General features: G+C 47.5%; 1 protein-coding gene across 1 annotated transcript in view; it reads right to left on the reverse strand.

The window, feature by feature from the left end:
* Nucleotides 1–923, reverse strand: part of ZC3HAV1L (ZC3HAV1 like) — an 11,257-nt gene extending 10,334 nt beyond the window's left edge. The window contains exon 1 of the mRNA XM_027770545.1: nucleotides 787–923. Coding sequence (XP_027626346.1) covers nucleotides 787–923 — 137 coding nt within the window. The remainder of the gene's footprint in view (nucleotides 1–786) is intronic.
* Nucleotides 924–12,904: the final 11,981 nt, after the last annotated feature.

Consider the following 12,904-nt stretch of genomic DNA (forward strand, 5'->3'; position numbering starts at 1 on the left):
GAGCGAGGGGGGCCGCGGGCGGGCGGAGGAGGGACGCGTTCCGCAGGCCCGGCCTTCGTGGGGCGCCTCCAGCCTGAGGCCTGGCCTCCAAAGGCTGTGGCGTAGGGGCCAGCCACGACACCGAGCACCAAGGGCGGCTCTGAAGATAAACCGGCCAGGGGGTGGGGTGGGTGGCCTGGGGGTGCCCGGCTGCTTCCGGTCATCCCTGGCCCCTGGTGGGTCCCTCGCATTTTGAAATGTGGCTGTTCTGATTCACACGTGATGTAGGTGAGAGATAGAGGCGCTGGATTTTGAGACATGCTCAAGAGTTCATTTACTTCTTCCATGAGAGAGAGACAGAGGCTCCCCACAGGGGTTCACCCGACCCCGCCTCCACTCTCAGCCCGCCCTGAGGGCATACGGGTGTCCCAGGACGGGAACCAGGACCTCTCCCTGTGGGTCTAGTTGCATTACTAACGCGCCACAAAAACTCTGAGGACTTAGGATACAAGACAAAAAGAATGTCAGCTAGCTCAGTAATCTGCTACGAATCGCACGTTAAACTGAGTATTTGTGGATATATTCCGTTAAATAAAACGTCACGATCGAGCCACCTGATTCATTTCCTTTTGTGTTTAGTGAAAATAACGTTTTATGGTACTTGTGTGGCTCACTTTCTGCTTCCCTAGAACAGCAGCTGTCCGGACCGGTTAGCCTCTACCCTTTTGCCCAACACCAAGCTCATTTAAATGAAAAGTGAGTCACCCATGAGCACAGTAACAGAGGTGGGTGAGGAACAGTCCTCACTCAGCCAGCCTCCAGCTGTCCGACAGGTGGTCCTGAGCACTCAGTGAGTTGGCAGCACCGAACGTGAAGAAGCTGGAGAGGAAGGCTACCGGCCAGATGGTGGAATACTTTCCCTGCCATGCTAGGGAAAGTGACATCCCGAGGACTTTGGGAAGCCACTGAAGGATTATCAGCTGGGGAGTAACACGATCTGTCCCTAGAAACATGACCTTTGCCTGGATGTCTCCTTCGTGTCAGTTAGTTCTGACCGTCAGTGTCTTCTCTACTGTAAGGTCTTTCCCGACCCCGTCTTGTCAAGTATAATGATAGCCTCCCATCTCTGCATGGATGTTATCACTGACAATTTTCTTCTTTTTTTTTTTTTGAGAGGTTTTCGCAATAGGGCACGTGCGCTCGCCGGACAGACAGACAGAGACAGAGAGACAGAAAGCGAGAAATCACCCCCCAGGGGGGATGGTCATGCTGCAATCCCTTCTCCTCCATTCTCCTCTTGGGATCTTGGGCATGCACGCACACGTGCCCGGCGTGAGTTTTAAGCCACTGGGTCCGGGACGTGAACCGCGGTAGACTACGTGGGAGTCCAGTGACATAGCCATTACGCTAACTGCTGGTCCCTGACAATTTTCTTCTTTCCTATTTATGTATCTGTAGAATCCCAGCTCATGAAAGCCAGAATCTCGTTTATTTTGGTCATTGCCATATCTCTACCACCTAAAACAAGTTACGAGCCAATGCCTGGCCATGTTGTAGGATGAGTGTTTTAGACTCCTAGCAGAAGCAAGAATGGAATTTTAGAAAAGGAAGGTAAGATCAGGAATAACAGGGGCCAGCAGGTGGCATGGGGGTTGGGGCGCTAGATTCCCACATGGCTGACTGTAGTTCAAGTCCCAGATGTGGCAACTTGCTTTCTCACTTTTCCTCTCTATCTGTCTCTCTCTGGCCAAATTAAAAAATAATAATGAAGAAAAATTAAATAAATTCTTTTAAAAAAAGATAGGGAAGAGCCAGTAGGTGGTGTGGTGGTTAAAGTCACTGGACTTCCACATGGTCAACCATGGTTCAAGTCCCGGACTTGGTGACTTGCTCTCCCTCTCTTTCTCTCCTCTCTGGTCAAAAATTTAAAAATAATGATAATAAATAATTCTTTTTAAAAAGATAGGGGATCACAGAAAAGAAATAGGATTTGAGGGACTATAATCTTGATTTTTTAAAAATTATTATTTATTTGATTTTTTTTCTTTTAATTTGACCAAAGAGAGAGAAAGGGAAAGTGAGAAAGCAAGCTGCTGGTCCAGGACTCGAACCATAGTTGGCCATGTGAGATTCCAGCACCTTAACCACCTTGCCACCTGCTGGCCCCATCATCCTTCCTGATTTTTATCATGTTGAGTTTGCAGTAGACCATGCAGGGTCCAATGTCAAGAGGCAGCAGCCACATCTGTCCATCTAGACTGCTGGAGATTGGGGGAAGGGATACAGATGTGAGTGGCATCCAGGTATCAGGGAACTGGAGCTGTGAGAGTTGCTAAGGTCACCCAGCAAAGTGGAGAGCATGAGAAGCAGATATGGGGGAGAGGACCCTGGAGAATACCAGCATGAAAGAAGCAGGCACAGAAGTAGAAAAACAAGAGGGCCAGCTGGTGGTGTGGTGGTTAAGGGGCTAGATCCCACGTGACCGACTGTGTAGTTCGAGTCCCAGACCCAGTGGCCTGAAAAAAAAGCCAGGCGCCTGTGTGTGTATGCCCAAAGTCCCGAGAGGAGGTGGAAGAAGAAGGGATTGTGGCATGGCCAACACACCAGGGCTACTTTTTTAAAAAAATTTTTAAGAATTATTTTAGTTTAACTTTTAATGAATTAATTAATTAATTAATTTAAAATTGACCAGAGAGGGACAGAGCAAGAGAGAGAAGAGGAGAGAGGAAGTGAGAAAGCAAGCCACCAGGTCTGGAACTCAAGTCATAGTCAGCCACGTGGGAGTCCAGCGCCCTTAACCACCATGCCACCTGCCGGCCCCAACTTTCTCACTCTGTTTCTCTCTAGTGAGTGCGCGCACCCTCTAGCAAATTAAACAAACAAATAGAAGGAGCCTGGCAGTAGTCTATGCCCTTTGGCCCTCGACATTTGTACCTAGACTCTGCCTGAGGTCTTCGCTCCAGCAGAAAGAGCGAGCTTGCCAACAGCAGAAGCAGTGGGTAGGGAGTGGGGGCGTGGGTGTCTACTCGGACCCCAGCGCTGGTACGAGGATTGTACTGAACTAAAACACTTTGAGGTCCAACACTTCTTAGAGCGCCCCTTATGTCACTGAAAGCAGAAGCTCGTGTGAGTGAGGCTGCCATAGATCCTTCTGGGGGCGCTTCACAGCATCGCCATGGGGAAAGAAATGGAGACGCTCACACCTACATAAGCAATCATCACAACCTCTTCTCCCATTTGTTCTCTTAGAAACTACTGTTCTTCCCACCGAAGGACAAGTTTTTTGTCCTCCTTTCTCTCCCCTATGCATTTAGGCATATAAATCTTCAACTTTAGCTGTTCAGGGAGTCACTTCTTTCATACACTCTCATAGCATGAATAACCTTTTTCCCCTTTGAAACATTTTGTTTTAGTGTTATTTTTTGATTTGCAAGAAGGCATATGCACTCACCGGAGACAGACACAGAGAGAGAGTGAGAAAGCTCCTCCTACAGAGAACGGTCATGCCACAGTTCCTTCCCCATTCTCCTCTTGAGATTTTAGGCACACGCACACACCCACACATACACCCTGCATGTCTTTCAAGCTGCTGTGTCCAGGATTCGAACCATACAGTCGCCATGCAGGATCCAGCTGCCTTAACCACCATACCAGTGACAGACCCTTTTTCCCCTTTCTCGTTGTTAGTTACATTTGCAAGCTCACTGACAGTGAACCTCAGAGGATTCGAGAAAGGTTTTTCCTCCCTGAAAGTGGACAGATGGCCTAGCTCATTCCTCAGGTGGACAACCTGGGGATGTATAGCCCATGGTCTTCCAGAGGCTTCTCAGTGGAGCTGAGCCCAGTGGCCCAGAGCCGTAATCAGTAGCACTCCTGTACCTCTGCCTTCCTTTCCCTGCCTCACCTACTCCCTTACCATTCTTGGCACCATTTCTCCAACAAACTCTTTGCACACCATCCTTGCCTGTTTGCTTCAGGGGGAGTCTAGCCTACGTTCTAAACTGATTAAGAGAGGTTCAAGAAAAATGAGTCGGTCATGGACATGGAGGAGAGACTCTGAAGGAGAAAGTGGTCAGTATGATAAAACACTACGGGCAGGAGATTTCCTACAAGGACATTGATGACTTAGACAAGTTTACTTCAGAGACTTAATAAGAAAAGACAGTTTTCTGCTGGTTAAAAAAGCAGCAGTCCAGGGACTGTAGACTACTTTTAAAAAGAAGTCATCTGAAAAGGTAAGGTCATGACAAAATTTTAGAGGAAGGCACAAGATCAAGGGAGGTATTTTATACAGGGGAGATAAGACTGTTGTAGCTCCATGCTGAGTGGAAAGAGCCAGTGAGAGACAGCTGAAGATACAGCCAAGAAGAATGGTGATTCAGTGGGTGCCGGGGTCCAGGCAGTGGGAGGGGGCACAGTGGAAGACTCAGCCTCAGACCCGGGAGGAGATTCCCCTTCCAGCCAGACAAAGGAAGGCGGGAAGGAGGCCAAGACAGCTACACACTGACAGGTTTGTAGGCTTAAGGTCAAGCCCTAGAAAAGCCTCTTCCCAGTTATTTTGTTTTGTTTGTTTTTTAAGTAGAAATCAAGCCCAAGAATGGGTGAGGGAGGGACTTGAGGAGACCATACAGGTTTAAAAAAGCTGACTTGGGATGGGAGAAGGCCGACGTGTGAGGTTGCAGGAGGACCTCGCCAAGAAGGCGAAGAATTTGTGAGGGCACTTTTCCAAACAGCTCTGCAGTTCCAAAAACGCCCAGTGGAGAGGAACAGAATTTGATTGGGCCACTGTCAGGTTGTGCCAAGTGGATGAGACTGAAGGTCACAGGTTCGAGGTGATGGAAAGTATTCAGGTGGCAAGAGATGGAGCAATAGGCTCAGACTAAACGTGGGGGAGTAAAGACAGGAAGGGACTGAACGTGAGCGAAAAAAGTAGGTGTTCAGAGTGCAGGGAGCAGGACCAGCAGGTGGTGTCACGGTTACGTCGCCGCACTCCCTCATGGCCGACCGCGATTCAAGTCCCGGTGCCAGTGGCTTCAAGCTCACACCGGGCGTGTGTGTGCGGGCCCAAGATCCCAGGAGGAGAATGAAGGAGAAGGGACTGCAGTGTGGTCGTCCCCCTTGGGGGGTGATTTCTCACTTTCCGTCTCTGTCTCTGGCAAGTGCATGCACCTTGCAGCAAAAATCTAACACACACGCACACACACATACACACACACACACACACACACACGGAGCTAAAAGGAGCTCTGCAGTCAGAGGTAGAAATAGAAGGAGATTTCAGAAAGTCATTCCAAAGCAATTCTGACTGAAGACAGTTTGGGAAAGGAGTAGATGATGGATGCTGATGTCTGGAATAGAGTGAGGATGAAAAAGACAAAGAGCTGAAAGATGTCTAAGGCCAGGGGTATTTGTGGGTTTTTCACAGCGAATGTTTTTGTTTTTTTTTTTTAATTTTATTATTTTCCTATAGGGTGCAAGCACTCACCAGTGAGAAAGAGAGATGGAAAATGAGAAATCACCGCCCAGGGGAGATGGCCACATTGCAATCCCTTCTCCTCCATTCTCCTCTCAGGATCTTGGGCACGCACACACGCATGCCAGGCGTGTTTTCCAAGCCTCCAGATCTCGGAACTCAAACCCTGGAGTCGGCCACGTGGGATCTAGTGCCATAGCACCATACCACTTGCTGGCCCAAAACGTCTTTTTTTTTTTTTTTGCCAGTCATAGTTGGCTATTTTTTTTTTCTTTCCCCACTATAGATAGAATGGGCACCTCCATAAGAGAAACCAGGAAGAAGAGAAGCACCCTCACGGGAGGATCTGTCATTCTGCTCTCCCCTCTCCTTAGCGCTCCAGCTCAAGATGCTGGATGCATGCATGAGCACCCAGTTTATTTCAGGTTGTCCTGGCTGGGAATCCAAACCCTTGGCGGGTCACATGGCTCCCAGCAGCACTCTCCAGTACACTACCCACTGTGCCCCAGAAAAGTCTTTGGGGCTGGTAGGTGGCATGGTGGCTAAGGTGCTAGACTCCCACATGGCTGACTGTGGTTTGAGTCGTCCCGGACCTAATAGCTTGCTTTCTCACTTTCTCTCTCTCTCTGGTCAAATTAAAAATTAGTTAATTAATTACATTTAATAAATAATTATTTTTTAAAAAGAAGAAAAGTTGTCGATGAGTGTGCAGGAGTTAATGGAGGGGGGGTGGGGCGGTGATAGTCTTCCCCTTTGGTAGAGATGATTCCCATGGAGAGCTCACACAGTACACTTACCTGTGGGCCCTGGAGCGGACTCTGGGCTCAGGCCCCTTGGTTCTGTTACTCATTAGCCATGCCCCCTCACAAGTTATCTGAGCCCTCAGTGGAGGTACTGGTAGATCAGGGAGTCAGAAGGGTGTGAGAGCTGCCATCTGAGAACAAATAAACTCGCTCATGGAAAAGTGTGTAAGAGGAAAAAGACCCCAGCGCACGCAGACCATCGGGGAATGCTGAGTTGCGGAAACAATTCTAGGCGGGTTCATACAGGAATGGAAAGGAGAAACAAGGAATGAGGTCGGGGTGGTCTTTTAAAATGTTAGCTTTCAGGACTTAAGCAGTTCCTTGACAATTCTGATACACCTTCTCACTCAAATTCTGAAGCTCGTCCTCGAACCCACAGCCACTGAGGAACATGTCACTCCAGGGACATACATCACTATCAGCTACAATTCACCCGTTCTGTTTGTCACCTTCTTAGTGAGACCTGCCTGTTACCCCCGCACTCTAGGAACCATGGCCTGGAACACAGCCTCCGGGGCCCTAACCACACCCCTGCCCTGGGCAACACTGCCTTTCCTGGCAGTTCTCTGAACAGTAGCTAAGAAGGGACTACGAAATGGTGGCCATCTTGGTTTGCTTGCACCAAATCCTGCCCTGAGGAGTCCACCCCAGAAACCTGATGATGGCAGGCTTTACTGGAGCACTGTAACAAAGCAAATGAACACGTGGAAAAAATAATTCATCAAAAACCCAATGCCCAATGGCTAAGGAAGCCAGATCCCACATGACCAACCACCCAGTTCAAGTCCCAGGCTGGCAGCCTGAGAAACAACCGGGTGCGTGTGTGTGCAGGCCCCAAATCCAGATGGGATGAAGATGGAGGAGGGATTGCAGCATGCCCCATGCCCCATTAGGGGGTGCTTCCTCCCTCTCTGCTCTCACTCTGTCCCTCTGGCAGGCACATGTGCCCTCTGGAAATAATCATTTAAAAAGGAAAAAACCTGTATAAAAAAATCTGTACAGGGGCTGGCAGGTGGCGTGGTGAAGGGTGCTGGACTCCTACATGGCTGATCATGGTTCAAGTCCCAGACCTGGTGGCTTGCTTTCTCACTTTCCCTCTCTCACTCACTTGCTCTCTCTCACTCTGTCCTTCTCTGGTCAAATTAAAATAAATAAAAAGACTTTAAAAACAAAAAAACCCTGTATTAAAAAACCTGTATATCTGCTCACATTTGGTTTGACAGCATTTTCGTGTGCTATCTGAATGTCAGGAGGTTTGCTACAATTTGTTTTACTTATATTGAGATCCAACCAAATGGTGGTTTGACCTTCGTCTTATCAATGTATCTTGCTGTCCATCCAACGCTTTGTGATTAAAAAAGGAGGAGAAAGGCTTTTGTAGGAGGCGGGACTATCAGCGTAATTCCACTGACAATCATGTACGTGCATAACCGTTGTGCCCCGGCCTGGCCCTATTCCCATCCCTGGGACCAGATGAGGAAAGATGTGTTAGCAGCTGCCAGCCCTTCCCTCTCTTACGACTCCAGACCTAAGATGTGCCAAGCAATCTGGGCTTCTCCATCGCCACTGCCCTGCCCTACCCTGCCCTAGCACTGCGCTTTAACATGGCTGCGTTGGAGCCCTGGAACCCTGGAACAATAAACCGGAAGGGGCCAAACACATGATCTCTTCCTCCTTTGAGCAAAGCGGTATCGCCGAATGATTACGTTTTGGAGATACCTAGGAATAGAGCAAATCAAGGCAGCAAAACAGGGCCAGCCAGTGACACGGAGGTGGAAGCAGCTAGGTCCCACATGGCCGACTGCACAGTTTGAGTCCCGGATGTGGTGGCTAGAAAAGCACACAGGGTGCATGTATGCATGCCCATAAATCCCAAGAGGAGAATAGAGGAGGGATTGCACTTCCCTGGGGAGTGGTTTCTCACTTTCCCTCCTTCTCTCTCAGAGAGTGCACATGCCCTATAATGACACTTTAAAAAAAAAAAGAGAGAGCAAAACAGTTCATCGTTTAGGTATTTTTATTCAATAGTCTCAAATTAAGCTTCAAGAACAAGAAGTGATACACTTAACTGCTGAAATAGAGACAGTTCAGCTTACTTTATTGAGCAGAAGACACCCAACATATCACTGTATCACGCACCAGCTAGGCCCAACGGCAAGCAGGGCACAGCTGGCAGACCCGACGCGGCCCCCAGGGAGCTTACATTCTAATGCGGGAAGCAGACGATTCCAAGTCGGATACATGCTCAAAATGAACGCGGCCAAACGCTGCGTATTTGAAGCACTGGGGGTGTGGAAGACAAGGATCCGACCTATTCTACAGGACTCCTGTGGAGGTAGCAGTCGAGCTAATCGCGGGACGCTAGATCTTGACCAGCTCTGTGGTTCTTGTTCTTTTGGTGTCCCCGTGATTGAGAACGAGCAGTGGCACTGAAGGCAGGCAGCCAGAGGCAGCAGGTGTTCTGCGTAGGTCAGTGCTGCGCCACCAAGATGTCGTCTGTACCCAGCACGACTCTCTAAAGTCCTGCTGGAAATGTAGGATCTATAGCTCGTCAGAGACAATAGAATTCTTTGTTTCCTCCGAGATGACCTGCCATTTGTCCTGTCCTGTTACCCTTGCCTCAGTGAAGGTGATTTCGCTCTTCCCATCACTCTGCAGAAACACTGCAGTCTGTGATGACTTCGTTCGTGCTGGATTTTATCTGAAGGTCACCCATACTTCTAATTTCTGGTCTCCCGTATTTCTGCTCAAGAACAGCCCTGATAGACTTTTCAGTCCAAGCATAAATAGCTATCTATTTGTGGACTTATAGCACATCCTGCCTGAGCTTTTACATATTGAGAGTCATTTTATCTTCATTACAAATTACCTGTCACTTCTCCATTGTACAGTTATGGTATTAAAATGATTTGGGTTTGAGGGGGGAGTAGGTGGTGCAGTGGTTAAGGTACTGGACTCCCACATTGACAACCATGGCTCGCATCCTGGATCCACTGGTTTGAAACTCACGCTAGGTGTGTGTGCATACTTGCCCAAAATCCCAAGAGGAGAGTGGGAGAAGGGACTGCAGCGTGGCCATCCCCTCTAGGGGGTGACTCTCACTGTCTGTCTCTCTGGCAAGCACACACGTCCTATGGCAAAAACCTTAAAAAAAAAAAAAAAAAAAGATTTTTTAGAAAGAAGTTCATGGGTATACATAAATTTGTTCTATGTGAGTCATCTCAAAAAAACAAAGATGTTACAAAATATTTGCTCTGAAAAGGGTGACTATGTCTGATAGGGGTTCACACAGGGTGCATGTATGCATGCCCATAAATCCCAAGAGGAGAATAGAGGAGGGATTGCACTTCCCTGGGGAGTGGTTTCTCACTTTCCCTCCTTCTCTCTCAGAGAGTGCACATGCCCTATAATGACACTTTAAAAAAAAAAAGAGAGAGCAAAACAGTTCATCGTTTAGGTATTTTTATTCAATAGTCTCAAATTAAGCTTCAAGAACAAGAAGTGATACACTTAACTGCTGAAATAGAGACAGTTCAGCTTACTTTATTGAGCAGAAGACACCCAACATATCACTGTATCACGCACCAGCTAGGCCCAACGGCAAGCAGGGCACAGCTGGCAGACCCGACGCGGCCCCCAGGGAGCTTACATTCTAATGCGGGAAGCAGACGATTCCAAGTCGGATACATGCTCAAAATGAACGCGGCCAAACGCTGCGTATTTGAAGCACTGGGGGTGTGGAAGACAAGGATCCGACCTATTCTACAGGACTCCTGTGGAGGTAGCAGTCGAGCTAATCGCGGGACGCTAGATCTTGACCAGCTCTGTGGTTCTTGTTCTTTTGGTGTCCCCGTGATTGAGAACGAGCAGTGGCACTGAAGGCAGGCAGCCAGAGGCAGCAGGTGTTCTGCGTAGGTCAGTGCTGCGCCACCAAGATGTCGTCTGTACCCAGCACGACTCTCTAAAGTCCTGCTGGAAATGTAGGATCTATAGCTCGTCAGAGACAATAGAATTCTTTGTTTCCTCCGAGATGACCTGCCATTTGTCCTGTCCTGTTACCCTTGCCTCAGTGAAGGTGATTTCGCTCTTCCCATCACTCTGCAGAAACACTGCAGTCTGTGATGACTTCGTTCGTGCTGGATTTTATCTGAAGGTCACCCATACTTCTAATTTCTGGTCTCCCGTATTTCTGCTCAAGAACAGCCCTGATAGACTTTTCAGTCCAAGCATAAATAGCTATCTATTTGTGGACTTATAGCACATCCTGCCTGAGCTTTTACATATTGAGAGTCATTTTATCTTCATTACAAATTACCTGTCACTTCTCCATTGTACAGTTATGGTATTAAAATGATTTGGGTTTGAGGGGGGAGTAGGTGGTGCAGTGGTTAAGGTACTGGACTCCCACATTGACAACCATGGCTCGCATCCTGGATCCACTGGTTTGAAACTCACGCTAGGTGTGTGTGCATACTTGCCCAAAATCCCAAGAGGAGAGTGGGAGAAGGGACTGCAGCGTGGCCATCCCCTCTAGGGGGTGACTCTCACTGTCTGTCTCTCTGGCAAGCACACACGTCCTATGGCAAAAACCTTAAAAAAAAAAAAAAAAAAAGATTTTTTAGAAAGAAGTTCATGGGTATACATAAATTTGTTCTATGTGAGTCATCTCAAAAAAACAAAGATGTTACAAAATATTTGCTCTGAAAAGGGTGACTATGTCTGATAGGGGTTGAGGTTGCCACAACGATTAAGGGAGGGGAGTGGGGTGAACTGGCACCTAGTACGTGGGAGTCAAGCGTGCTGAACACCCGATGATACCTGCACCGTTCGTCATGAGGAGAAATGACTCGATTGCCATGCTGGAAGCCACAGGGTCAACCATAGGTTTGGATCCCCAAACCGGCTTAAAAATACACTGGGCTTGTACATGCCCCAAACCGTGACGAGCTGGAAGGCAGAGGGAAGGGGACTGCAGCGTGACAAGACGCTGTCAAGGGTGCTTCTCTCTTTTTCCCTCTTGCGCATGCACAGGCACGTACTATCATGAATTAGAAAAAAAAAAAAAAAGTCTACACCCTGTACGAATTTAGAATGTCTCGGCAGACATTCACGTATGACTACAGCTCGTCTGCAAGAATGTATTGTCTAATTGTCCCTGTCTGGACAATCTGTACATTTTCTTGCATAATATCTTTATTTCAATTAAGGCTATTCCGTTCTTTCACTTATTAGATACCAGTAAGTGTTACCATATGCACTAAGTTACTGTATCACTAGATTTTGTTTTAATGTCCGCTAGTATCCCTGCTTGTTCACTTTCGCATGCTTCTGGTCTCCTGCCTTCCTTGAAGTTTGCATTTATTCACTGTAAGGTGTAAGCATCTGCTTACTTCACTGTCACCTAGGATAGTCACACTCAAATGATGTACCTTGTCTTCCCTTTTATATTACTGTTACTTTTTAATTTATTTCTAAATGTATGTGTGGGTAGAAGAATGACCTCCAAATTGTATTTTAAGGATAATAAAGTGAATGTTACTATGTATGTCATTGAAATCAAAAGACAGTTCTAGTGTCAGGCTTCACCTTTCAAGAACTGAAAGAGAGCCACAGTGGCTTGTGTGGATGGAAATAAGTGCTCGAGAGAGGGAGAGGCCACAGAGGGCTGATGGTTTTGAACGTCGTCCTAAAGGCACGATCAGATTTGTGCTGTAAAAGACCATTATTAAGTAAATTTTAAAAACTATGTCCATTCTCACCACCAAGTGAAAAACGACATAAAAGGGACCAAAGAGATATTGAGGAGGTGAAACTGGGCCAGCTGGTGGTGTGGTGGTGAAGGTACTGGAGCCCACATGGCCAACCGCATGGTGTGAGTCCTGGACCCAGAGGCTGGAAAAATACAGCAAGTATATGTGTGTGCATGCCCAAAATGCCAAGAAGAGAAGGGATTGTGGTGGCCATCCCTTCTGCTACAGAGTTCTCTCTCTCTTTCTCTCCCTCCCTCTCTCTGACAAGCATATATTCCCTATAGCAAAATTTTTAAAAAAGGGGGGAAAAAAGGTGAACGATTTGGTCGTGTGGAAGAAGGGAGAGCGAGGAGTTGAGGCTATCTTCTGGATGTCCACTTTGGCCGATGAGTGGATGGTGACACCAGAGACTTACGTGAATGTGGAATACTGTGGGCGTGGAGGAGGCATTCGTTTGAGGGAGGCAGATTCGAGAGTTCCATTTGGGGCATGTTGATCAGAGATGCCTGTGAAATATCCAGCCAAAGGCATCTCCCATGGGCGGTTGGAAAGAGCTGGATAAATTGCTCCTCTACAACCTGAGAGTCAGGTCAGGAAGTCAACACTCCCAAATGGAAGCTACCGTGAAAAAAATATATCGCTAGAGGTGAATTAGAATAAGCATTTGCGGCAAGCCTCCCCGAAAATAGCCCTGCTCTAAAACACATCCCTGTACATTTGTTAGTGGTAGGTCTCTTTAGATGAAGGAGTTGTGGAGATCTTTCTACTAGTCTAAAACCTGACTAATATAAAATCAACTCTAATTCATTATTTGTAACATGTCTGCTGGAAGGAGCCATAACAGGACATTTTGGCGACTGGAGTGGAATGTTGAAGAAGGAAAGTGAGGAGGAAAAATA

This window comes from Tupaia chinensis, unplaced genomic scaffold (assembly GCF_000334495.1).
Source record: "Tupaia chinensis unplaced genomic scaffold, TupChi_1.0 Scaffold000140_1, whole genome shotgun sequence".
NCBI classification, from domain to species: Eukaryota; Metazoa; Chordata; class Mammalia; order Scandentia; family Tupaiidae; genus Tupaia; species Tupaia belangeri.